General features: G+C 41.1%; 1 protein-coding gene across 1 annotated transcript in view; it reads right to left on the bottom strand.

Annotated features, from left to right (window-relative positions):
* The window catches only part of ANK3 (ankyrin 3), a 302,810-nt gene that overhangs the window by 171,671 nt on the left and 107,908 nt on the right, over positions 1–23,231 (bottom strand). The window contains exons 5-7 of the mRNA XM_054728942.1: positions 20,492–20,590; positions 13,663–13,848; positions 11,723–11,821 (exon numbers count right to left, since the gene is read on the bottom strand). Of these exons, the coding sequence (XP_054584917.1) occupies positions 11,723–11,821; positions 13,663–13,848; positions 20,492–20,590 (384 nt within the window). The remainder of the gene's footprint in view (positions 1–11,722; positions 11,822–13,662; positions 13,849–20,491; positions 20,591–23,231) is intronic.

Below are 23,231 nucleotides of genomic sequence, written 5' to 3'. Positions count from 1 at the left end.
TTGAGATGTCAGTTAACTTGAAACTATTGGTTTCTCAGGTACCCTGCCCTCACTTGGTCTTTGGATAAGGTAGACACATGCTCAAGTGTCAAACATGTCAAAATGTGTAAACAGTGTCTTTGAAGTTTCTAAAGAAAGATGGTTTAAAAAAAGCGCAAAGTCGGCCTGGTGCAAATTGCCTTGTTTGTGTGCCGTGCACCTGTCCTAACGAGATGACGCTGCTCTTCCAGGGCCCACGTAGACCACAGCTACCCAGGGGCTGACACCCCGTCCTCAGCTTCCATCAGGCATTGTTGCCCCTGGGTGATGGTCATGTACCGAGGCAGAATGAAATGAGTGAGAAGGTCTGGATTCAAATCCCTGTTCTTCCATTTTACTCTCAGTAGGATCTGAGACAAACAACTTCTTGGGATCTTAGTCTGCTCATCTGTAAAAATGTCTATTCTTGCCTGGCAGGTATTGCTCAGTGGTTGAACCTGGACCTATGAACCAGGAGGTCAGGTTCGATTCCTGGTCAGGGTATAGGCCCAGGTGGTGGACTCAATCCCCAATAGAGGGTGTGATTCTCATCATTGATGTTTCTCTCTCTCTCCCTCTCCCTTCTTCTCTGAAATCAATGATGTATTTTTTAAAATGTCTATTCTTGTCTCAACTGATCCAAAAGTACTTTGTAAGCTCTAAATATGATGTATATTCTAAGTTACATCTGAGGTGTTGTAAAGATAATCAGTACAAGTAAATAAGTATTGGGATTTCTGTGGTTCAACTTTGGACAATTTATATAGGGAAAGATTTTCATAGCATGGCTTCCATCAATTTAAAAAATATTTTTATTGATTTCAGAGAGGAAAGGAGAAGGAGAGAGATAGAAACATCAATGATGAGAGAGAATCATTGATCGGCTGGCTCCTGCATGCCCCACACTGGAGATCAAGCCCACAACCCAGGCATGTGCCCTCAACTGGAATTGAACCTGGGACCCTTCAGTTTGGAGGCTGATGCTCTATCCACTGAGCCAAACAAGCCAGGGCCGTCAATGTTTTTTAATGGGGCCTGATCCGGAGAAGCACCTGAGGAACTCGGTAGAAACACAGATTGCAAGGCCCCAGCCTAAATGAACTGCATCCAAGCCTGGGGGGATGGAGGCTGTGGCCAGCTGGGGAAAACTGGCTGCGAGGCTCAGACTTGGGGGCTGCAGAAAAACCGTTTTTAATTTCCAAAGTCAGAGAGATTTGTTCCTTTTAGAGGTAAGCCTGCTTTGTCTTTCTTCACAGAAAAACGTATATCCTACCCTTTGATCATAAGTCCATGAAGTTCCTAAACATCAACAGTCCATTTCAAAACATGATCATTAGGTATGCAAAAATGTAGAACTAATAGAGGTAATAATAAATAGAATATAGCGTAAATGTGAATGCATTATTTTTAGAATGAATTTGATGATTTGTCAGGTTTTTAGGTTTGCTAGTCTTTCAATTAAAATGTCTTTAAATGTGTAACAGGATTTATTATAAGTAAGAAAAACCCTTTTATAATCTTTTAAACACTGTCCTTAATTCATTTTGCCGTCCTGGCGCGGGCAGAAAATGCACCGCCAGCTGGTACAAGCGAGGCTGCCGTCAGTTCTGATTTCCCAGTGATGACCCTGGATTAAGTCCAAAGCTCAGTACCCACCGCATCGCCTCTGATCTTACCAGAGTATGAACTGCACAGATGAATGCAGCTTATTTCACTTTGTTGTTTTCACTGTTATATTTTACTGTATTAACTTTGCTATTTCTTAGCTCAAGCTCTACCACCTTAACGCTGTGTGGCTTTGCACAAGTTATTTAACTTCTTGCTTCTCAGTGTAAAATAGAAATCATACCCACACCCCACAGGATTACTGCGGAGAATAAATGAAATAATATGTAGGAAACTTATTACAGTGCCTAGTACCTAGTTATGAATGAAAGGTATTACCTAAGTTGGTTTGAATTTTGGGTAAAATTTTCCCACCTTGTAGTTCAAGGTCTCAGTAAATACGGGCTGAAAGGAACCTCAAGGTCTTCTAGCCCAACCACTCTTCCAGTTGCATCCCTGGGGGAAGCTCAATGGCTCTGGGGAGCCATTCCAGACTACACATGAACTTCTGGGCCCTTTCTCCCCATCCTGGAACATCCCACCTCTCTATTGTCTGTAAATCAGTCCAGCATGATTCCGTGTGGGTACCGGTGGCATTTTGGTTGGGACATTGTTATTCTAAGGAGAGCAGTGCTCCCCTTTCTACTGAGAACCAGTGGAACAAGCAAGACTCCAGAGAAGTTATGTCCGAGGAGAGAAGCATCACACCAGGAGTCAGACATGCTTCTCCCTGTGGGACTGGAGTCTGCCCAGCTCCGAGCCAGGTCTCCTCATCCCCCTCCTAGGCATGCCATCACGCTTCTTAAACACTCCTGTCCCATCCCACATCTCCATTCCAGGACCTGCAATGACTTGTGAAAACAGCAGAATGGTGGTTACCAGGGGTTTGGGAAACTGGGGAATGTTATCTCAGGGTACAAACTTGCAACTAGTAGATAAACAAGTCCTAGAGATCTAATGCACAGCATAGTGATGACAGAAAACAATACTGTTATAATGTCAAAAATTGCTAAGAGACTAGATCTTAACTGTTGCCAAGACAAAAAAAAAAAAAAAAAGCAACGGTAATTGAGTGATGTGATAGTGGTGTTAGCTCACAGAACTGCAGTAATCATATTGCAATATAGAAATGTATCAAACCAACATGTTGTACACCTCAACCTTACACAGTTATATGTCAATTATATCTCAAAAAAGGGGACAAAACCTGCAACGATACTCTTCTATCCGCACAATCAGCCCAGCCCCAGGGTTAGACTCCTCATTCATGTAGTCTCATTTCACTTATGCGACTGGCCACTCTCCATTTCTTGGAGTTCTAATCCCTGTATTTTCATCAGTTTACCTTTTCAATTTTTTTTCCAACTATGCTAGTCCATGCTGATCTCCTACCTGAACTCGTTTTCTTGGATCATCCTGCTTTGATTTGAGACACAGTAAATGACTGTGCACGGGCCCCAAGGCCACTCCTTTGCAACCTCTTGCTTCTGCCAAGTCCTAACCCCTTCCCTCTAGCTGCCCCTTCGCCCCTCCTGCATATTCTTCAGACCGCCAGAGGGAGGAGAGCAAGATTTTCTCATGGACGAGCTGCAGTGCTCAGGAGGGGACCAGGGTGCACCTGAACGAGTCCCAATGCACCGTCTGACAACAGTGAGTGTGCGCAATGCTCCGGCATGTCCAGCAGAGGCGCACAGCAGGCCTTGGCTGCGATGTGCACTCTCGGGAGGAAATGAAAATTCTGCAGCTATTGAATAATTCTCTTTTAAAGTGCACAGCAACAACGCAGGTTCTGCCAACTCCTGCACCTTAAGAGAACTTAACGACACAGAACTGCGAAGTGGAATTCTTTTGGGTCATTTAAGATGTTCTCACAGCAGCACTTCTAGAACAAGCATGGCAGGAAGCAGGGCACATATTGAAGGAGGACAAGTGAAACAGAGAAATAAGCACCTTCCAGCTCCTATGATTTTTTTTTTTATTGGAGTTCTTCCTGTCTCAAACAACGCCACATTCATAGTTTCTTAAAGGCTGACCCCCTCACATGACAAACACCACCGCAAGCAACGTAACTGCAACATGCGGGGAAGCAACGTTTCTGTTGGTTCCAGAAATACTCAGAGAGCCGCCATGGTGCCCCCTGCTTGCCACGTCATGCTGTGCAGGTGAATGTGTCTGATGATGGTGGTCCCCTTCTGGGTGAAAGCAATAGCAGCCACCACAAACGTGGCCATGGCCCCGGTCCCCGTGTCCTGGGTCAAGCACTGCGCTAAGCAATTTATACAGATTATTTCATTCCGTCATCTCAATGATTATGCATTAGGTATTGTTACTGGGCCCATTTTGTGGATGATCACGCTGAAGCATAACTAGGTTGTCGAAGAGCACACAAAGTGAACCGCAGGGCCAGTGCGGGATTGCAGCCGGCTGGCTGTGACGCCGTTTGCTCTGACGCTGTACTTACTCTCTACTGTGGAAGGGAAGCCGCCCTCACTGTCAGACAAGGCGGTCGGGCAGAGGGGAGGGCTGGTGGTGACTGAAATCTCTCTCATCTCTTCAGGTGAAGGCCAGCACAGATCCCGGAACACCGGTAGATGCTAGTGTGTTCAAGCGTACTTACAGATTCTAAGATTAAAATATTCCTTTAAGATTACATAAGAGATTCTTCTTGTGGTATCCAGGGAATGAGATGCAAAGAGCAGGAATGAGACTGCATGGCAAGCTTAGAGCAAGTTCTCTATAAAAGGTATATCCCCCACCTCTCGGTCCTCCACTTCCTGGCTTTGTTCCCCCTGATATGTTAATATCACCATGGCAACAAGAATATGGTTAATGCAATAGCCACATAGCTACTTTCCCGTAACTCACATTCCTTTGCCAAGGCTCTCAAATCCCCATTTTCATTCTGAAGGAGGATTATAGAACCCATTTTTTTAAAAAAAAAAACAACAACAACTGTCTTTGGCTTTAATGCGGTTGAGCCTTATACAAGGACATAAATCTATACTTGAAAATCTGTGCCAATGAAAATGAATGTATTTATGTGTGTGTTTGGGTTTTTTAAGGACAGATAGCTAAACATTAAAAAGAATATATTAGGACTGTTATGGGTGGTTTTTATTTTCTCTCTTTGCTTTATTGTATTTTATTTGAACATGAATTATATAATGAGGGGGAAATATGTTTAAAATATATTTGCAATGTCACCACCACACACCCAACTAGAGTCTCCAGAAGCCCTGCACCCTTATAAAACCATTACAAACGTCGCCTACACTCATACTGAAGTGATGCCCATCCCTGTTTGAGTAGCTGATGTCCTTTCTAGCACCCTCTGGTGGTGGCTTTGATCGGGTCTTGACAGCACGCCTCTGAGGCCATGCTTACAACACCCTTAAGCTTGGCAGCAGCCCTTAACGCTAGACTTGTCTTCCAGGGTCGCCTATACTGCTGAGAAACAAGTCTTCCAAATGCTTACACAAGCCTGCCCTTTGGCATCTGAGATTCAATACTTGGGTTTGGAGCACTGATCTAAATTCCTCTTTTTGAATCCTGCGGATTTCTCTTCTCCTTTAATAACGGCAAGCAGTTCCCTAACACCAGGTGACGGTCAACTTGAAATTCTAGTAGGCTAGGGAGAGGAACAGGGCTTGAGGAAAGCAGGTTTAAGTACGTACTGGGCACCCAGGTGTAGTGGTTCAGGAAGACGAAGTTATTTCTTCATTCATTCATTCTTGAATTCAATAAATACATATCGCGTACTTCCAGCGCTAGGTGCTGGGAATTCACAATGGATAATACACAGCCCTGTCCCTCAGGAATTCAAAGTCTTGCAAATGAGGTGAAGAACAGGATATGGAAGATGTATTTCATTACACCTCCACTTCAGCCCTCATAAGATTGTTGAGTTAATACATATAAAATGCTTAAGAAAGAGACTAGAACTTAATAAATACTCAAAGTATATAAACTTCTCCTATGAAAGAAAAGCGGACCATCGACTGAGCACTTATGCTGTCACAGGCAGGGCCTTGACATTTTCATATTTGGAGCTCTCTGGCTGAATGGAATGCAGTGGCACATTAGTATGTCCAAGGTACCACTTCATGAAAGGTAGACAGAGGGCTGCGAGGCAGCAAAGACAAAGGTCATGCCTTCCTGTAGTGCAGTAAGGAATGATTCCCTGAAAAAACAATGCCTGCCTTTCCTAAAAAACAAAATCTACAGTGGGAAGGCTGCGGAGGGGGGCGGGGGGAGGTAAGAGATCAACTGAAGGGCTTGTATGCATGCATATAAGCATAACCAATGGACGCAAGACACTGGGGGGTGAGGGCATGTATGGGAGTGGTGTGGGGGGTAACGGGGGGATATGGACACATATGTAATACCTTAATCAATAAAAAAAAAAATCTAAGCAGCAAGAAACATATTCTCTGTTGCTCAGTTCTTCGCTGGAAGATTGAAGTTCATGTTAAAGCCAAGGTCACAGAGCCGGGCACAAGGTGAGCACTTGGGAAGAGGATATTACCAGGTGAGAAGCTGGAGACAGAAGATGAATAAGCCTTCAAGGGGATTGGAAAACAAATAGAATATGCAAGACAAAAAAAATCATATAAATAAAACAATATTTAATGCCTACCATTAGAAAGTACAAGGGGGCAATGAAGACATATGGTGTGGTTAAGGGGGAGTGACTGATTTTAGGGGTTAGAGAGAGCATCTTTGAGGAAAAGAATACTAGCATCCTTTACACAGATGAAAAACAAAGATTCACAGAAGTTAACCATGTGGCACAATCCCTGGCAATTGGAGACCTCGCTTGAGATCGACCTCAATTTTTGATATTTCTGAACTCTCCATAACATGAACTGGGGAGAAATGACTATTTTTACTCCTGTTTTGGAAGAGGATTTCAGTTTTATTGTTGATTTTGGTGGTTTCTGGTGACAAAATGGGAAAGACAAAAATCTTCTTTTGGAGCCAAAAGGGGCAAGTCTATTAGGAGTGAAATTGCTCTGCAGAACCATTTAAAGGATCATTTTCCTTGGGGCAACATTTACCTTTACAGATTATTGTGACACTGAAGGGAAGGAGGGCCTCAGAATGACAGTGTCTCAACTTTGTTCAGACTTTTCTGTGATGATGGAAATGTTGTGTTTACTGTGTTAATAGAATAGCGGCTAGCCACATGTGAGTATTGAAAGGTGGTTCTTGAGAATGAGGAACAGAAATGTAAATGAGATACATTTAAATTTAAATTGAAGATTGCTCATTTGAAGAGGAAGCAGGGTTTTCCCCGTCCACTGTGCCCAGAAATGAGGTTAAGGGGCTTGGACTCTGGCTAAGAGAGATAGTAAAAGGGGTTCCCACTGGTGGGGAGTGAGATTGATTTTGCAACATGGTGCCCTTTGGGGGCTCCAGAGGATGTACCCAGAGGGAGGGGTCAACAGCCTGTGGACTCTGGGAACAGTGTTGTCCTGAATCAATCTGCCAGCTTGCCTTTCTGTCAACCCCTAAGTTTTTAGAAAAGTCCTTTTTTGGCCTTAGAGACTAGACTTAGACATGCTTTGGGGCAGCGGTCGCCAACCTTTCAGATCTCATGGACCACTGGTTGGCGACCGCTGTTTTGGGGAATTCAGGGAGAGACTGTTGACTTTAGAGACTAAAGAAATTAGTAGAGTAAGAACAGCAGTCACTCAAGTCTAGACCTCCAGGTCTAGCTCATAATAGAAGCTTATGTGCTAGTTTTAATTTAATCTTAAAATGGAAATCTCCAACAGACAGTGCGGGGGGGGGGGGGTGAGGGGGGGGGGTGAGGGGTTGTGAAAGCATGTGCTGGGGAGTGGGAGTGACCGGGGAGAGGTCAATGGGGGAAGAAGGAGACATATGTAATACTTTAAACAATAAGCAATTTAATTAAAAAAAAAAGGAAATCTCCAAATATTGAATATCCCTGGATGCTGATTTGCTCATGCACATGCTGAACCATATTGGCCTCTTCTTTGGGCAGAATGTACGTCTGACACTTATTTTTCCACCAACAGGCTTTGTCATTAAAACTATCTAAAAACACTGCTCTCATTTTAATATAACATTAAGTTACTACTTAATAAATAAAGTAAACTATTGTGTAATTTAATTGAATTCTGAATGTGGCCCAGCACCTGCCAAAACTTCGTTCAAGACATCTGGTATTTGAAAAAGGCAGTCCAATGGACATGTCATGTAGTCACTGCCAAGTTCTATCACACACAATGAAAGCATCATAAAGATAAGCACCTAGCTCAATCCCTCAGCCGCCCTCGGTGGAGATCTAACATCAATAGGTCAGGGCAGTAAGAACTGATCCTTTGAAGTGCAGTAATTAAAGACACTGTCAACTATGTAATTCACATGATAAAAATCATATTTTAGTGATTTCACACACACAGAATTGTCTTTACAGACAACCATGTTTTCCTCCCCCCCGCTCCCCCAAAAATAATATGATTCTCTTTCCATCACATATATCAGCGTCCCTAAGACCTAAATTTATTCTCTAGTTGTATTCACTGGTTTATTCCAGCGGCTGCTAACATATACTTTTTCGCTTTCATTCTTACATGTCTTACTTTGTATATTTTAACCTGTACACTACATGAAGTCCTTCTGGAAACAAATGAGGTATAGCACTCAAACCAAAAAGTACTAAATAAACAAGGCCAATAGAAGAATTTTTAAATTCAATTATCTTCCCCAAATGGGAAGTTGAATAATACTTTACAAAAGAAAGGTCAATGACAAGTGTGAAGATTAAGTTAGGTGGTCCATTATATTTGATGAAAAAACTCTTAGCCAGCAAGATATCAATCTGTCTTCTTCAATCAATAAAAGGGACTTTGCAAGCAGCCACATAATATAATTTGCCTTTAGTTACTCCAGTGCACAAATGCTCCTTCCTGGAATGATAATCAGTAGCAGCTCTGGTGTGCCTCGGTTACCCTCTCTTCCCCAAGAGAGCGAGAATGATTTGTGGAGAGCAAGGGTCACCCATAAATTCAGAGAGTGTCAACGCCACCTCAGCAGACTCAATTCAAAGAATGAGGAATGCTGACGCTGCACTGCAGCACTCAGCAGCTTCTCCATTAACTCCCTGCAGCGGACCCACGAGGCTGAGCAGGTCTTCATGGACTATCCAGAAGGAAATATATAAAATATCAGACAGGATACCTTACATGTTCCTAGCAAAATTACAACACAAAAATCAAAACTGACAACATAATAAAAATCTAAGGAAAGGTGTTGATAAGCAGGTCAATTTGGCATAAATCGGTTGCCATAATTGCTACGCAGGGGTATAGTTTCTTCATAGGCTAGGATCTGCTTTATTGCTGCATAAGTTAGCTAGCCCTGAAAAAATGCATAGAAAGCAAGATGTTTTATTGTATACTCCCTTTAGTCACACTGTGTTTACTTCTGCCTCATGCCTGCTTTGGAAATGCATACCCATTGCATGCAGGACATTATTTCAGAACTGGTGGCCTTGCCCCTGTCCCTCAGCTCTCTTTGCTAGCGGACAGCCATTCCCTAGGCTATGCCGTCCACCCACAAAGAACTACAGGACAGCACCTGCCCCTCTTCAATGATCTGCCACAGCCAGGAAACAAACCGTAGCCCCTCAAAGGTAGCTTTGTGCTTTACTTTCTCTCTAACCATTTCATCAGTATCTCTATCTAAACCCGGTTCCCGAAGCCGATGACTTGCAGCCAGTTCTTAGCAAATGTAGCTTCAAGATCCTCCATTGCCTGGCCAGGTAGAATCTGATCTCATCTGTGTTCAGGGCATCTTCCCCTTTCACCTGCTATTTCTGTTCCATTCCTGAGGGTGGTGACCTGGGAAGGCACCACTAACGTTGGGGAAGGAGAGGCCTCCGCTGTACAAAAGTATAGATGCTGGATTATGATGAAATGGAATCACTAGAGATTTGGAACCAAAATGGGTTTCTCAAGCTCTTCACGAAGACCAGTTCTTCCCGACACTCCAAAGCAAGTCATCTGTCACCAAGTGCAGAGGGAAGCACAGAGCAGGCAGCCTATAGGGATAATCAAATTCTACCCCATTCTTCAGCTCAGAATGCTATTAGGCCTCATTGATTAGGCATGACTGGACCAAATGCTTTTCAAACCAGTAACAAGTCTGAAATTTAACCTGTTTTAAACAAAAACCCAATGCGATTATTTTAAATCTTCTATGGGAACTCAGGCAACTTGAACAACATTCGTCTGAGGTCTCCATTGATGTTTACTCGACACACTAGCATCATTTGTAATTACCACATCATTGTTTTAATGTAAATGGATGCTTTGGAATTGCTTTGACGCTGAAAATACTGTAATTTGCCCCCTTATGTTGCTTAAACATTGTTCCATTCTTCTTATTTTCTGCAGCATCAGGACATTTCCGAACCAGTGGCACACAGACAAACTTCAAACACTGCCCTGACATGGATCTTCCAAATGTCCTAATTAGAAGATGTGACTTAATGAGGTTCTCATCATACTGTGAATTACAGAAATAAAACCAGAGCAATGCATCTTACAGACAAGAACCTCAGTTTAAATACTGACATGCCTGCTTTTTACTCGACTTAAAGAGGCGCCTGACTTTGTCCTTCAAACGTCAAACCAGGCCTCAGGTCGGCCTTGTCGCTGAAGCCTAAGGATGCAGCGGATGCAGTAAGAACAGAGCGGCATGAGCGGACGGGCACCCCCGAGTCACTGAAACCAGGAAGGCTCTTAGCAAGCTGATGACGATAGGGTAGGAAATAGCTTTCAGATAAGTACAATCTGAGCTTTTCTTAATTTTACTGGATTAATAAATTATAAGAAGAAAAAGAAACAAGAAACCGAAAGTCACCCATGGGAGACGAAACACGTGAGTGATTAAGTGTTTGGGGCCGAAATCCTGCCTTTTCTCATTTGCGAGCTGTCATCCTGGACCAGCTACTTCCCATCTCTAAGCCTCGGTTTCCTCTTCTGTAAATCAGGGATAAGTACCACGTTTCTGGATATGAGGATAAATGAGGCAAAAATGCTTAGCTGGGCATCTGCACCCAGTAACTCCTTCCAAGACAGTATTACTTTTACTGCTGCTGATACTGCTGGTACTAGTATCATGCCCTACATCTCCCTCTGTGATCTAGCTCCATTTCGCCTCTAACAAGTGAGGTTTCAGCAAAACTAATACTTCAAATGTTGCGTTCAAAATCAGTGCTGCTGCTGCTGTCGATGGTGATATGTCAGACACGGCTGAGTGCTTTACACACTCTCTGTTCTTAATTCTCACAGTGACGCAATAAGGGAGTGATACTAATATTTTATCATCATGTAACATCAAAATTCATATTCTTTTATCTTACAAAGGAGGAAACCAGTGGACAGAGAGGGGAAAATCAAAGCCCAAATTTGAACCCAGGGAGACTGAATCCCGAGGCCACGCTTTTAGCCACTGCTCCAATCTGTTCCCTTCTTCATTTCTACTTCTGATGATGATGTTCCTGAGGAGTAAGCCTAGCACTGAGCCGATTTTTACATTCTGAGCGGTGTTACTCTGGTCAAGCGTCCGCATTGCTGTCCATGACACACAGGACGCCAATTCCTTTCTCCAGGAATATGAGCTCACTCAGGGGACAGAATCTTGTTACTCATTATGCTAGTTTGCAGGGGACAGAAGATAAAAGCAAAGGATGGCCTCTATTATTTGGGTTCTCAAGTTAGGGCCTCATCCAGATATCCCAGCACATTCCCACCGGGAAGGTCAAGATCCTGATACCTGCCAGTAAAGCCCCAGTGGCTGCACTTGACCAATTTCTAACGGTCTCAGACATTTCAACTTGGGGAAATGAAGGTGGTTTCCAGTCAGGGTTACTTGAACCCCATCTCCCATATATTCGCATACATATATTTATCAGCCCTCAACCCCATCTTGGTTTATTTTTTCTGCTAGGAAATATCACACCTGTTTAAAAGCAAGGCCACCTGTCTCCACCTCCTCCTCATGCTGGGAAAGGAAGGTTAAGAATCACTTCAAATGCTTTAAAGGCGCCCGCAGGGCAGGCTCTTACCCTTGCAGTGAAGTCCACGGCGGCCGCTCGGTTTAACAGCAACGTGGCTACATTGATGTTTCCATAGTGAGCCGCTATGTGGAGCGGAGTGAAGCCACTCTGCAAGGAAAAGACAGCGGACGTTCAGTGGAGTCCTGCCGCCCCCGTGACATGCCAGGATCAAAACCCCGCCCAAATAAAAATGAGGAAGCAAAATATGCTGAGGTCCGCATTCCATTCTATACTAGGTTTCTTTCGGTTAGTGCCAATTGCTCACAGGGCTTCAAATCAACGCCAAACTCGTAGGCAGAGGAAGAGCCAGGAAGGATCCAAGGGCGGAGATTGAGCAGTTTTGGGAATCTGGTAGCAGTACATAGAGAAGCCAACGTTTCAAAAGTTAAAATAGGGATGACAAGAAAAATCTTTATAGCTCATAGCAAGTTCAATCAGTACCAACTGTTTTATTATTGATGGAAGAACTGTCCATTGATACTCTTGGTCAAAATTTGATTTATGTATTCAATATAAGATCAAATTATAAAGATAAAAGCAATTTTGGGGAAGAGGTGCACCATAATTGGTCTTGTATAGTGGGTGATCGCGTTCTAGAAAGAATCCACCAGTTGGTCTCTTTCTTAGCAAATGCCTATTTGAGAACACATCTTTCTGGATTATTCCTACCAAGGTCATTTTACTTCCTTAAAAAAAAATGCTAAAACATGCAGCGATTCACATAGTCCCCAAAGATTGAAACCTTATAGGAACTAGATGCGTTTCTAAATTGTTAGCAAGCTTCGCAGCCATGCTAGCTAGCTTACTGACGCTCGTGGAAGGGTGGGTCATAGTGGTACCATTCTGAGGTCACTTCCATTTTGCTGACACCACTGAGGGTACGTGTCATGCAGAACTCTACAGAATCAGTCCTACAGGAGAGAATGGCAGGGTTGTCTGCAGCTTCAGGTAGAGCTGGTAAGCATCTCAAGTGTTGGAAACGCTTCACCTCACACACCTCTATGGCAATCCCCTTAAGATGCAAGGGTTCCTCATTCTTCCTTTCAAACACCGGGTTCAGCTGCAGAAAGCCCTGGTAACCAAACTACTATCTTCTCTAGCACATGCTACTTTGGGGGCGGGGGTGGAAAGCAGGGGAGCTAGCCTACAGAAGGCAATGCAGAGAAGAAGGGAGAGAAATGAGGCCGCAGCACTAAGGGATGGGAAAATGATGATGCAGATACAGATTCTATGTACATGTATATAGATATGTACCTCTGTTGTCCTATTCACCACCATCTAGGGTAACACATTGGGAAGCAAAGAGGAGGAAAAAATGAACGGTTAGTTCGCTGTCGGTGACGTGGACTGCAGAAAGCTCACGGCAGCTAAGGGATGAGGATGAGAGCTCTGACGGAAGCACAACAGGCACAGAAAGAAAGCTAGGCTGAAGGGAGGCTACACAGTGGCCTCCTCCAAATGCCACGTTTCCTTCCAAGACTCTCCAGGAATACACGTCAGGACAGTGGCAATTTCTGGCCAGGACTCTGGCTGCTGGCACGCTCTCCGCAGGTGGCCAACACTCAGTGTGTCTCCTGCCATCTTAGCTATCAACCAAAGGATGATTTGCACACACTGTCGTTAGCATTTTGTAACTTTTCACGCTGATGTTTGAGCTGAAGCGCTAAATACCTTACAAATCTATTACAAGGGAGGAAACGATCAGGTTCATATGCATCGATTTTGAGGGGGCCTCCCTGTTAGCATGCATAGGGCAGCATCCAGGTGACTTCCTAGCTTTCAGGGATAAGGGGAAGGTGTTCCCATTGGCTGACTTGGACACGTGTTTTTAATCTCTTCCAGTCGAGTTGCAAGCTTGGCAGCAGCTGGCCAAAAGGGAGGCCAAGCATCTGAAAGTTGGGGTGCCTACGCAGGATGGCTGCAGGAGAGGAGTTTCCCCGGCGCCTCACCTTGGACTCCACGTCTGCGTTGTGGTCATTCTGCAGCAGCAGGGCGGCCGCTTTCGTGTCATCCTTTCGGGCGGCGATGTGAAGAGCTGGGAGCCGCACTTTCCCTTTAGTGTCATTTTCTAGCAGGAGGGACACTACTTGATCATGACCTTGTTGCAAAGCCACTGCCAACGGCGTGAAGCCATCCTGTAGATAAATGGACGGGTCAAGGTTGGTTCCAATGCATACTTTCTTTTCAATTAACAAGAAGGCGACCAAGTGACCAAGGGTCAATTTTTGTTTAGGGTTATGAAAGCTAACATATGCAAGTAAACATATAGGGGTTGGCAAAAGTAGGTTTCTAGTTGTGAGTGCGTGAAACACAGAGTTTTTTCTTGTATTGTTACTTATAAATTATTATTTGTTTGTATTATAACTGTAAACCTACTTTGGCTCACTCCTGTATATGTGAAAAGGCATTCTCAAATATACATATATCAAAGCAAAAAATAAAATTTCAGTAAGTTTTGGAGGTTTTCTTTCTGTTAAAAAGTGATGTAATTGAGTAAATTTTGAAAATTTAAACAACCACAATTTCAACCATAATTTAAAATTTTGGAAATTTAAACAACCATAATAATTCTTTTTAAAAAATAATTTTAAACAACCATAATTTCAATACCTGTAATATAATCCCAGTGAAAACAATAACATTCCAGGTTAAATCTAGGCACACTTTTCAAAGGAGCTCATTTAAGGAAGCTATAAAAATCTCCACTGATTTTTCCTCATTTTTATTGATGACACTATTACAGATGTCCCCATTTCCCCTCTCTTTGCCCACTTCCAAACCCAGTCCCTACCCCCTCTTCCCTCTGACCATCACCACACTGTTGTCGGCGTCCATGGGTTATGCATATATGTTCTTTGGCTAATCCCTTCACCTTCTTTAATCCCATCCCCTACCTCCCCTCCCCTCTGACAGCTGTCAGACTTTCCATGTATCTTATGCCTGTTTCTATTTTGTCTGTCAGTTTATTTGGTTCATTAGGCTCATTAGATATAAGTGAGATCATTTGATATTTGTCTTTCTCTGACTGGCTTATTTCACTTAGCATAATACTCTACAGGTCTATCCATGCTGTTGAAATGGTAACATTTCCTTATTTTTTTATGGCTGAGTAGTATTCCATTGTGTAAATGTTCCACAGCTTTTTTACCCACTCATCTACTGCTGGGCATTTGGGCTTTTTATAGATCTTGGCTATTGTAAATAATGCTACTATGAACATAGGGGTGCATATATTCTTTCAAATTGGTGTTTCGGGATTCTTACTCTATACTCCCAGAAGTGGGATCACTGGGTTCCACTGATATTTTAAAACTCGGGACTATGCTTGTCCAGTTCATCACTGTCCTTTGTTGCCTATCATACACCTGGTTTTCAATCAGAATGTATGAATTAATGAATTGTAATCATTGCTGTCTTAAGAAAGTTCTACATAAAGGACTCTTGGCTTCTCTGAATAAAGAAGGAAGAAGACAAAGGGACCATGCAAAATATGACTAGAATAAATTCCCACACACATATTTGTACATTTTGTATTGCCCTGGGACTTGTCAAACAGGAGACAGCTACAGATTTCTCTGTAGTTAATTTATTTGTGGATGACCTGGTATTGTTGACTACAGAATAAATAGCACAGAGGGAAATCCTGAGCCTGGCTCACAAATTTTACTTCTGAAATGCTTTCATGGCCACACAACTCAAGAGAATATTTAAAAATTATTTTTACCAGAGAATTGGCAATTAAATTAATTATTACTTTAATTGGGTCATGATGTTTTATTCTGTGGTCCGTGTGGCACAAGTTAAGGGCCACTGTAATAGAAGAGCATTTGTAAGGGAGAAAGAGAAAACCTAGTCACTTGCATACTAGTGTCTTGTCGGTCTTTCTAAAAGACCCCCTTTCCTCATTCTTTTCCTTTCTGGAAAACAAATAAGGCCTCCTACCATTTATTTGACTGAATGCAAATCAGCCCATTTATATTCAAGGATGTGGAAAATATTGGCCCTAAAGCACTGAAGGGACAATATTGCCCAGACGCATCTCATATACATCCTTGCTGACTGTGGACTTGCAGACCATTCCTACCCTGGCATCCAAACTCATGCTAATCAACCCCCGCCCCACGCGCCCCACGCCCCTGAAATGTCCTCCTCCTCGTTCTGCATATAAGAATTATGTCTACTCTCCATGCTTCAAGATCTGGCTGAAATCACACCTGCTCCTTTCAACTTTTCCAAGTGGACCCGAAAGAGGAAAGGGACGAGCACTAGTGTAACCGGAATAATGAATGTTCCAGGCCGCCACAAGTAAAATAAGTAAAATAAAAGGCTGCAACCAAGACGTCACCACAACGGCATCACTGGTTTACATGTAAGAACAGAAAGTTCAGAATGTAATTTAATGTTATGGGAAACGTCACCTATAGAACCATGTAAATATAAGATCTCACTTTTATAAAGATAACTGTGTGTGTATTGTGTACATGTATAAAAAAAATCTGGAAGAATAAACAAAATGTTATCTCTAGGGAAAATTGGCAGTGGCCTTTTCTTCTTTTTGCTTTTCATTGTACTTTCTCATTTATGTATTATACTAGAGGCCCGGTGCATGAAAATTCATGCACTGGAAGGGGGTCCCCACAGCCGGGCCTACCCCCTCTCACAGTCCGGGAGCCTTCAGGGGTAGGAGGCGACCCGGTGATCAGGGGAAGGCGACGCCCCCATCTCTGCTGCTGCCATGGCCGGCAGCGCAAGCCTCAGCTGGCCCTGGTTACCTGAGCCTCGGCTGGCCCTGGTTACCTGAGCCTCGGGTGGCCCTGGTTACCTGAGCCTCGGGTGGCCCTGGTTACCTGAGCCTCGGTTGGCCCTGGTTACCTGAGCCTCGGCTGGCCCTGGTTACCTGAGCCTCGGGTGGCCCTGGCGGCTGGGCAGCCACCATCTGAGGCTTGCCTGCGTTTCAGGCCGGCCCTGGGTGGCTGGGGGGCTGAGGGGACTGGGGGACTCCGGAGGCAGGTGTGCGGAGCTGCCGGACCTGCCTGGGGGCAGGCCCGGCCATACTGCATGCCTGCCGCCCCAGAGGAGCTGAGGGGACTGGGTGCCACCATCTTGTAGCTGTGGGCACCGCCATCTTTGAGGGTGTGGCAATCAATTAGCATATTCCCTCCTTATTGGCTGTGGGCACTGCCACCTTTGTGAGGGTGTGTTGGTCAATTAGCATATTCCCTCTTTATTAGATAGGATTACTTCTGCAATAAAAAGAAAAATTACATTAAAAAATTTTCATTTTGTTAATCCTCACCCAAGGATATTTTCCCATTGATTTTTAGAGAAAGTGAAAGGGAGGGGGGAAGACAGAGAAAAGCATGGATGTGAGAGAGACACATTGATTGGTTGCCTCACAAACAAGACTGCAACCGAGATATGAAGTATATGCCCGGGACCCTTCAATCCAAGGGCTGATGCTCTATCCACTGAGTCAAACCCACTTCTGTTCCAAATCAAAACTAAATGGCTACATTTCCACTGACATAAGTTTTTAAATCCACAGGACCCAGGCATAAAGAAAACTACTTTGCACAAAAAAATAAACTGCAACTGAGGTGGTTAGCATCACCACTAAGAATGTGCTGCCTGTGTAAGACTCAAGACAGACACAAAGGTACCAGCTCTCAGGGGTTAACTGCTCAAATTCGCAGCAGTCGATTCCGTTTCCGAAACAAGTTTAAATAGTTTGGTCTGCTCTCCGCAGTTATTTTGAAGAGAAAAATACCTGCCCAGAGGAAATGTGACGGAAGCGCCATGAGAACCCTCGTTGCCTGTGGTGTGGCTGGCACTGTGCTGAGTAATTAGTATGGAATCCATGAACAAACACGGGGTGGGCAAAGTAGGTCGACAGTTGTAAGTAGATGAAACATTTTATTCTTTTTTTTATTATTTATTAATTATTGTATTACTTATTTTATTTGTTATAAAAGAAGGAAGAGCCCTAGCCAGTTTGGCTCTGTAGGTAGAGCGTCGGTTTGTGGACTGAAGGGTGTTAGGTTTGATTCCGGTCAAGGGCACGTATCTTGTTGTAGGCTCAATTCCCGGCCCCAGGTCAGGGCAAATGTGGGAGGCAACCAATCAATGTTTCTCTGTCTCTCTTCTTTCCTTCCACTCCCTCTAAAAACCAATGGAAAAATATCCTCGGGTGAGGATTAACAACAACAAAATAAATAAAAAAATAAAAATATAAAAAGGAAGATGTATATGGGACAGATATGATATGCAATACCCAATAACATAGAAATGGTTTAAAAATCGCAGCCATGTCAAAGACCTGATCCATAAATGCAAGGTGCACGTGAAAAAAATATATATCGAAGAAAGGACAATATCATATCATTTAATGAATTCTGTTAAAACTTTGCTACCTAAACAATGCTTTAATTGCCTACTGTTTGTTCTGTAAATACAGACTTCTGTAAAATGATACCAAATAAGAGAGGAATATCATACTTAGAACATTTTGTGAATAAAGTGCCTGATTTCTTGCTGTTCTTTTTAACTCTAATACCAATAATCCAGAAGAAGACAGAAAGCTCAAAGGTTCAAACATCGCTAGATAATCAGACAGCTGCTGTTTATGTAGCGAGGCACCAGCAACCCCCAGGAAGACATAAATGTGATTTGTTTTTAGAACATTTATTTATAGCATTATTTTAGAGCCACTGAAAAAGCTAACATGAAATTAAGTTAATATAAAGAAGTAAAAATGTTTTAAAATATATCCTTTGCCAAAAGACGGAATTAGTGGTTTGAGAATCTCAGGTACTATTTTTCTTTAAGTTAGTTATAGCACCTCTTTTTGGATCTTGAAAGCTTAAAAAAATGCCAGAGAATTAAGTGAGCTATTGAGGATTCCTTTACAAGGTAATTCAGATCTATTAGCAGAAGTTGGACTTATGCTTGCTTCTAAGAGAGAGACTCACTGATCCGTACTTCACAGTCAGAAAAGAATACTATCCATCCTTCACAGACAAAAAAGTACTGTGGAATCACTTTCATTTGGGTACTTATATTATTTAGGGTTTCCATCCAAAACTGAGAACAGCTTTTCTCTTACCCAACAGGGTCCGCTCCCATCCCATTCTCCCTGCACACTGTGGCAGAGCCCGCCTGTGGCCTGGAGGGGTTACACCCAGGCTACCTACTGAGGTGTGAAGACAAGCGCTGCCCTACATCTATCAAATGTTTGTTCTTTGTTATCAACCCAGCAGTTATTTCTTAACTAGCTTTAAGAATAATATTAACAAACCCATTCTCATGATGAAATCCTCAATAGTACTGAAGGGTGTAAAATGAAAAGTAAGGCACCCTCTTAATTTCCAGAATCAACCACGTAATGTTACACTAAGGAGACATATGAGACATATATATATGTGTATATATATATATATATATATATATATATATATATATATGGTCTTGTCTCATTTTTAATAATGATGAACAGTATTTTCTTGTGTAATTATAGTCATGTTAAATAAGTTTCCTAATTGGTGCATATTTAGGTTCTCTCCAGTTTAAGAAAAGTGTTATTGTTTTTGAACTTCGTATTTAGTGTTTTTGCATTATCCTCTAACATACCTGCAATATGAATTCTTAGAGGTGGAAATGCTAAATTAGAATGTGTGAAATATTAATTTTTAATAGTTACAGCTAAATGTTCTGCAAAAGTGTTGTAGCCAGCTATCACCTTTGCCAAGACTGTAGGAAAGTTTCAGTTTCTTCAACCTCACATTTTCCCCTCAACTCATGGGTATACGAATAGACCTCATTCTTTATCTGATTAATAAATTCACATTTCTTCGACTATGAGTGAGGGTAAGATATTTTCATGTAGTTGTGGCCATTTGTATTTCTTTTTGTGTGAAATGCCTCTTCATTTACTTAGTGCTTTCTCCAGAAGGCAGGCATGAGCTCAAAAGCTGAGTGGGGTTATACGTGAGTCCTTTATTCCTAACTTGCCTGTGCCATTCAGGAAACACATCTGAATGCAAATAAGGGTAGTGGTATGACGACAGAGATGAGCCTGCATCATCTCTCCTAATTAATTATTTTGTCAAAAATACAGAAAACCCAAACATGGTTCCTTCATTATTAGCAAGAAATTTGTGTGACACACTTCATAAGGCATTGCAATCTTCCCTCCAAATTAGTTTAAAAATAAAATGTATTATCTAAGATAGAACCAATAACATAACTTTTTATTTTAAAATTACTCTTCTATCCAGAACTGCAAAGATTAAAAAAATACCACTTTTATTTATTACTTAAAAATGTGTAACAGTGTTGTTTGAAAGTATGAATTTAAAACAATTAGGTGACTTTAGAAATCTATACACTCAAATATTACTATGCTAAATTAAACTTGGAAAAAAAACTGATTTAGAACTTAGGTTCTACCACAAAAATGTTTCAAATCAGTGGTTGTCTTTGAAGCAAAATGATAAAAAACAGAAAACTGTCCATAAGCAATAGATAAATATTAAAGCAATAACTCAATTATAGGGTAGGGGTAGGCATTTAAGAGCAGAAAAGGTATCTATGCAATAGAAAATTCTTAAATATTAAAAATAGACCTTCTAATGTATTTCATAACAATGTATGAACCCACACACTAATATACAATTGCAATTAAAATACCAGTGAGATAAATGTTAAATGTTACAACTCCAGGGTTACAAAATGTCCTATAAACATGCAAACTTCCCCACAGACAGAGCCCACGTGTCTCACCTCTGTGGCTAGGCTCTGGCTGGCACCATTGTCAAGAAGAAACTTGACAACTTCCAGGTGGTTTTCCTGGGCTGCCATATACAATGGGGTGAAACCATTCTGCAAAATAAAAAGTAAAATGTTTGCAGCTTTATACAGCCAAACTATTTTTCTACTGTACTGATAATATTTTAGGTTTCAGAAACTGCTTACACATAATAATTTTAATAACACTTTAATGGAGACATTCACATATACTAAAACACCCAAGCACAATAATGTAAATGAATTTATAATATAAATATCATTCACAATTATACTTCATAATTCATAGCTTGAAAGTAGTTTGTAGTTAATAGTTTAATTCATATTAATGTATCCACTTTAGATAAGTAAGTACATTCATTTAACCACTTATTGAGTGCCTACCATGAATAAAGAATCTTACTAGATATCAAAAGGATATGAAAAATACATTTGACCATTGTACCTCCTGAGCATTATCTATTTTAAATAAAATACGTAATACTTTTACATAAAAATAAACTTCTGAAATAGTTTCTACTTTGAAAAGAATTTATTTTAATTTCAAATGGCTTCACACTTACCATGGATGGGGAGTCTTAGAGCAAAGGAAAGAATACCAATTTGCAAAAGGGTAAACTTCGATTTTAAAGTGGAATTTGATAAGCAGTCTATTTTTGTAAGTTTACTTCCTTTCATTTTTTTGCAAAGACAGTATTTTAATGTTCAGAATATATATACACATATACATATGTATTTATACATATACATGCATATATACACACACACACACTCTCTATATATATGTGTGTGTAGGTTTGTCTGAAATGTGCCCAACTGCCAAAGAACTTAGATTCAAGCAAATAAAAGTTTGCCACACATATAAAGCTTCTTATTAAAAACACTTTGTATGTGTTTGTTCCAATGTATTTCACATTTATGAAATACTGAAATATTTAAAAATCTTATTGCAAGATATATATATATATATATATATATATATATATATCAAAACATTTTCCAAACTATAATAAATTCTCTTTGACAAATTTTTTCAGAATGCAATTCTATTTAACTGAATGCTCTGGAAATTTTATTTTATACATTATCCACTTTCAAAGAATAAAAATAAATTCTAAGTAAAATGTTATCAGATATTATTCAAATTTTTGTGATTCGAAAGGTTAGGCTCATCATAAATATCAATTGCTATATAATTACCTTACTTATCAATAATTCAACCTCTGGTGGCCCTTTTTTTTTTGGCTTAAAGCTGAGAATTAGAAGTTAAAAAGCCGTTACATATAATTGTAACAACCTGGGTTATTTGGTTGCCAAGTTCAAGATTAGAGACATAAAATTAGAGGCAGTAGAATAAGACAGAGCATTCAAGCTTCTTCCCTTTAAATTATCTACCTACTAACACCACTGAAGATTCATGTTACTTTGTTCTGTTATGAAAGGTTTTATTAACATTAAGCATGAAGCATGGAGTAACTGTTACACAGTGTGTATGTCTGCATGTGTGTATATGTGCATGTGCCTATGTGTTTCATCTTTGTCACACTTCCCAGAACTATTTAGGAAAACTGAAATGTAATTAAGATTACCATTATCATATTGTCGTCTATTTCCTCATTTGACTGAAATAAAAGATCATGTAATCCATGGTTGATTTAAACATCCCTTAAAAATCAAAACCACAAGGAAAAAGAAAAAAACTAACAATATAATATTAAGAAAGGGGGAAAAGAACATACAAAACACCAGCTGAAAACTGTGTGGATTTTTCTTATAGCTCAATGAACTACTGCATATCTATCTTTCCTCATCAACTGAAATTTCCAGATGGAAGGTACTGATTTTAGGAGTTTTTGTTTTTTGTTGTTATTTTTTAAAGAATTTTTATTGATTTTCAGAGAGAGGGGCAGGGAGAAGAAGAGGGTAAGAGAGAAACATGGATGTGAGAGCGAACATCTATCAGCTGCCTCCTACAAGCCCCCTATCAGGAATCAAGCCCTCAACCTAGGCACATGCCCTGACCGCGAACTGAACTGGCAACCTTTTGGTGAACAGGATGATGCCCAACCAACTGAGCCACACCACAGGGCTAGGAGTCAAGTTTTTAAGAAAAAAAAAAATTCAAAATGGATGTTTTTGTCTCAGACATAAATATCAACTAGATATTCTATGTCAATGGATTTTCAATGTTAGGGCAGAGGTCTGTAGTTCAAGATTACATAAGAAACACTGATCTGGCTTCTAGGCCAATGTACGTCCACTGTTCTGAGGTTGGCTTCCAGAATTAAACATTTTATGACCCATGAAGAAAATCCAAAATCAGGCACTGAGATTTAGGGGATGTTATTCTTACAGGCCTGGAGCTCAAGGAGTGATTCTTAAGAAGCACAACTTTTAAATCATTCCACAGCCCTTTTTACAATGTGGAAGAGTGCAATGTGTAGAACTGGAATTCCTCAGAAATAAGATGTCGACAAGAGTCAGAGCAAAATGGAGCCATGAGTAAACATCACCATTTCTCTCTAGCACAGAGAGGCGTAAGGCAAGGTTTTCAATGTGTCATCATTGGACAACCTACAGATGAACTGATTTTCTGTGAAACAGCACCTAGATTGGGAGAATGGTCATTTTTTTATTAAAAAAAAAAAAGCAAATTTCTCTTAAGAAAAAAGTACAGCACTGTTTTTATATTAATTTCCTAACTTAGGAAATTTCC

Source organism: Eptesicus fuscus, chromosome 17, assembly GCF_027574615.1.
Source record: "Eptesicus fuscus isolate TK198812 chromosome 17, DD_ASM_mEF_20220401, whole genome shotgun sequence".
NCBI classification, from domain to species: Eukaryota; Metazoa; Chordata; class Mammalia; order Chiroptera; family Vespertilionidae; genus Eptesicus; species Eptesicus fuscus.
This window is presented reverse-complemented; position numbering and strand designations above follow the sequence as displayed.